The 4616-nt window shown below is 48.8% G+C and overlaps 1 protein-coding gene across 2 annotated transcripts in view; it reads right to left on the bottom strand.

Moving 5' to 3' along the window:
- Positions 1–4616, bottom strand: part of LOC104082848 (Krueppel-like factor 5) — a 7860-nt gene that overhangs the window by 487 nt on the left and 2757 nt on the right. For both annotated transcript variants that reach the window (XM_009586106.1, XM_009586105.1), the window contains one exon: positions 3047–3106. In XM_009586106.1, coding sequence (XP_009584401.1) covers positions 3047–3106 — 60 coding nt within the window. The remainder of the gene's footprint in view (positions 1–3046; positions 3107–4616) is intronic.

Below are 4616 nucleotides of genomic sequence, written 5' to 3' on the forward strand. Positions count from 1 at the left end.
CTTGGTTTCTAGTGCTGTTCAAGTTCCTGTTGGATTTTGGAGCATTTCTGGCTAAAAATTTTTCTGAGTTCTTTTTTTTTTTTTTAACTAAAAAGCCAAAAATTGCTATGGAAGGTGTTGTCATACAGGTGGGGGGGGGCATCAGGAGGAAGAAGGGGGTTATGCCATATAAATTTTCCTCAAAGCCTCGCACCTTTGAAACCACCACCAAACGCTCTGCGCCTCAAAGTTCAGCCCTGCAGCAGCTCTCTGTACACAAAACATTGTGTTTTCTTCAAAGCATTTGGGTGACGTAATGCCTCTGCCCTCTCCCCCCTCCCACCCATACACACCTATTCCCGAACTGAAATCAATTAAATTGTGCCACCTCTCAGCCAGCTGGGAACTGGGCTGGAAAAGCCCGTGTCCGCTTCCAACTCCCTGCGTGCCCAGGCTGTAGAGCTGAACCCTGGCTGCAGCCCTCTCCGCGCATGGGTGTGGTGCTCTCAAATATTAGCCCTCACTCTTAACAGCCTGAACAAGCAGGCAGAGTTCAGGGAATGTGCTGACTTTCCCGACCTCAAATATTTACCGTTTCATCGGCCAATTGCTGAGCACACCATCGCGGCATGAATGCACGTACACATGCAGCATGCATGCACAGGCATGTGTGTCGTGCTCTGACATGTTTCCCAGTGAACGGCCGTTCCTCCCCGCAGCGCGTGTGCTAGGCAGGCAGTGGATTTGGCCAGGAAACAGAAAACATTCAGCCACAGCAAGATCTACAGTGTCTTGCACGCACTGGACAAAATATGGAAGCACAGACATGTGAACCTGGAGGACACGGCACCAAGACTACTTCCTGCACCTCAAAAAGCCCCCACCATGGGGAGGAGAGAGGAGTATTTTTTATGGCACAGGTAAATAGAGAACTTAGTTTACAAGCAGCGCAGTGGATGTTTTACGGCACGCTGGGGATCTCGGGGTTTGCGTTAGCACGCTAAGACAAAGGCGGGATTTGCACTGTGCAGCCACAGACATTGTCCCAGCCAGGTCACCTGGCTGGGTCAACCCTACCAAGGCCTTTTAGTTTCAAACAATAACAGGTTGATCTCCAGGATAGAAACAAAATGCTTTCCATTGTCCCACAAGCTGGCTCCATCTCCCAGGACAGCACGGCAGGGCAAGCTCAAACAAAGGACCCAAACTGGCATTCCCAGCCCCCGGGAGGCGGGTGAGCAGCCACTGGGTTATATATTTAATCTCACAATGGCACCCAGGAAATGAATGGTGTCTCCAGGAGATGAATACAGCCCAGCCCATAGCAACGGGCAAACCACAAGAAAAGATCTTAGAGATCATGTACTTCTCAGCCCAGCTGCCATCAGGCAAGGAATCGAGGGAAAGGGCGTTATTAACCCTTCAAGTGATGGAGCTGAGGCAGCATCGAGCGTACTTAGCTGGTAGGAGTTGGATGGGCCCTGCCGTTGCAGCTCTGGTGTTGTGCTCAGCGAGGCTGAGGCCTCAAAAGCAAAACGTAAGGCTTCAAAAATTGGACGCAGACACCCTGAGCCTGCCTGCATATGGCTCTCTGTTTTGGATTCCCTTCTTTTTACTGCCCCACAACACCACCAGTTTTCCTGGCTACTCAGATCACATCCTCCTTTGCCTTTCTGCCCTTCCCTCTTACAGCAAGTGAAGTGGAAGGAGGCAAACGCACTTGGATTTCCAGCCCAATTACTGGGAAACCTGGAAAAATGACTGCATTTTATTGGGTTCAAAAACCACCCAAGTTTGCCTGGATACATCTTTATATTGTGACTTGTAAGGACGATGCATGTCTCAGATGGGTTGCGTCTCTGGGCACAGAGCTAAGACCCGTGCTCCGAACAGAAGGGGAAAAGAGATATTTAATTTTAAAGTGAGAGCCCTAGCGTAGCCCTGAATACAGATTGCTGTTGTGACAAATGCTTATCACCACCCAGCTCTCAGAGCCGGGACAATGTCTTTCCTGTTCCTTTCTTCCACCCCTTCCGTGTTGTTCTCCAGCCCGCTCCTACCCAGGCCCTGCCAAAAAAATATTGTACCTCATGCACAAAGAAAAATTCTTTGCTGGCTTGTTCGAAGGACTGATAAGACGAAAACGGAACAGAGCCAAGTGCAAGAACTGATTCCCAGCCTCAGGATGGGTTTTGTTCGTTGTTAATAAAAAAGAAAAGTGAACTCTGGGCCAGCTTAATTGCTTTCAGTAAAGATCAGCCCTTCTATAAAAGAGATTTATGAGGGCACTGATGGTTCCTGGACTACCTGGGGATCTGATAAAGTTTCAGGTATAATAAATGCCTTAATGAGAAGACCTGTGCTTGAATGCACAAGTGCCACTGAGCTAGGTTTACCCCGGGGAAGCTGGCTGCGGTGGGAGAGGTGGGAGCTCCTCTGTGCTAGTGACCCTGTTTAAACCAGCAAGGGCAGCCCACAGCACCTTTTTGCCCTCAAGAATGAGGGCACAGCCCTTCTGTATGTGTATTCGGAGCCCTTCTGTACATGTATTCAGCAGCTCCAGTGATACACCACTGGCAGCTGCTAAGGAGATACGAGGGGTTCCTTCCTTTCCTTGGGAACCATAGGTGTGCTTGACACAAAAAAGACAGCCCTTGTCTCCTCAGAGGTCATAAAGGCACCACATGCCTTTATGCAATCTTTCTGTAGGCTAAGCAGGATCAGACCCGGCTAGGATTTGGGAGGTCTCAAAGGAAGAGCTCAGAGTGCCAGAGGTTTTGGGGGCACCTTCTCCCAATCCATCAACTCGAAAGCCTCCAAGAGTTCTCCTAAATTCTAGACCATCCCTCCAGAAGGCAAGCAAGGGCACACAGCTGTGCACAGTCACTATAAACCAATGCAACCATTGGGCATTTTTTAATGTTAATATCAACAGACTTAACTGTGCTCCTTACCCCAATAACCACCCTAGATTAAGGTAATCAACTCAGCTACATTATCACCGCCATTAACAGGCACAGTATAAGAAGCGCAGGCTGGCAGTTTCCCGATGATGTTGTGCTCTTACCTGTGTGAGTCCTCTGATGTGCCTTCAGGTGCGAGCTCTTGGTATAAACTTTTGAGCAACCTGCAAAAACAGAAAAGACACAACTTTCCTGTGAGAAAGGAACAACCTTCCTTGCTCAAACAAACCCAGAACACTTATATTTGAGGTTAGGGATAGAGCGGGCCTGAAAAGCACTCTGGGTAACAGTATGCAAATAAGCCTGGCCTATACCCATTTTGTTTCAGCAGTAACTAAAGAGTATTTGTTCTCCAAGACAGACAGACCTTTACAACACTCCATCTTTTGCCACACAATCCTGACACCCGTGGGCATTGTGCTGGGAATTAGGGGCGGGAGGGAATTAGAATCCCAGCATTGTGCTGGGAGTTAGAATCCCCGCTTCTTCAACCAGGTCTTCCAGGCAGGATGAAAACATTAATTTCACCACCGTTAGCTGCTGGCTTTGTGCTGCTGTTTGTCTTTCTGGATTCCAGACGAAACTGATATCACTGCTGCAAGGCTGGAGGGAAGATGTATTTTGTAATAGTCCCAGCCCCAGCAGATGTGGTGAAAATGTTCCAGGAAGCAGGAAACGCCAGGTACACTGCGGAGCCACAGCTCAGCTTTCAGGATCCAGAATAAAGCCAGTGGGAAGTTTTTTTCAGAAGATCAGCAACAACAGGTTTAATCAAAGAAAGGCTCTTAACAGAAACACTGTGACTTTGGCAAAAGTTTCAACAACAGGCGTCTCAGGCGTCTCAAAATGAATCATTGCTAGTTCCTCATTTCAGTTGGATAAAGTTTAGAAAAGCTTCTCATGATGCCTTTATGGCCCTGCTTCATTGTGTTTTGACAAGTACATTAAAATATGAATTTGAATTTTTATGACCTGCATAAGCAACATCATAGTTATATTTTTGGTTCCAGCCTAAAGCCTGAAGAACACAACCTAAAGAAGCCTCTTGCACGAGACCAGCTCTCCGCCCTGTCCTGCTCAGGTGGTGCGGGAGCAGCTAGCTGCTTTTCCCCTCCCCGTGGTAGGAGGGATAAGGGTTGGTGACCCAGTTCAATTTTGCTTCTGATGCTCTGAAGCCTCGGAGGTCCCTCACACTCAGGAGAGAGATGAGTATTCATGGGACCAAGGACTGCCTCCCTTCTGGGCATGGAAACAAAGCCAGCCGAGCACCCAGAGCAGATTCCAAACCCAGAGGGAGCAGCACAGAGAAGCCAGAGCAGAGCACGGCTGAGCTTCATTTCCCCATGAGCACGAAGAGGAAAAAGTGTTGGGGCCACCACCTGGAAACTTGGATCAGGGCTTTGCAAACAGGTCTCCCCTGTTCATCCAGTTACCGGCGTGAATTCGGCATGCCTCCTGTCGCTTCCTCACGCAGACCACGTCAGTAAGACCTGCTGCCCCTGCCATCAGTCCTGACTGGTTTCACCTCTAGCTGAACCTCAGTGTGAAGGATTAGAAGCAGTCTTTCCACTGTCTCTGCACGTACACACTATCAAGCCACCCAGTGTTTATTCCGCGCAGGTTGTTTGGCTTTTTTTTTTTGCACCACAGACATGTTCCTGCCTTCCTATGCAG

The sequence above is a fragment of the Fulmarus glacialis genome, unplaced genomic scaffold (genome assembly GCF_000690835.1).
Source record: "Fulmarus glacialis isolate BGI_N327 unplaced genomic scaffold, ASM69083v1 scaffold28749, whole genome shotgun sequence".
In the NCBI taxonomy this organism is placed as follows: Eukaryota; Metazoa; Chordata; class Aves; order Procellariiformes; family Procellariidae; genus Fulmarus; species Fulmarus glacialis.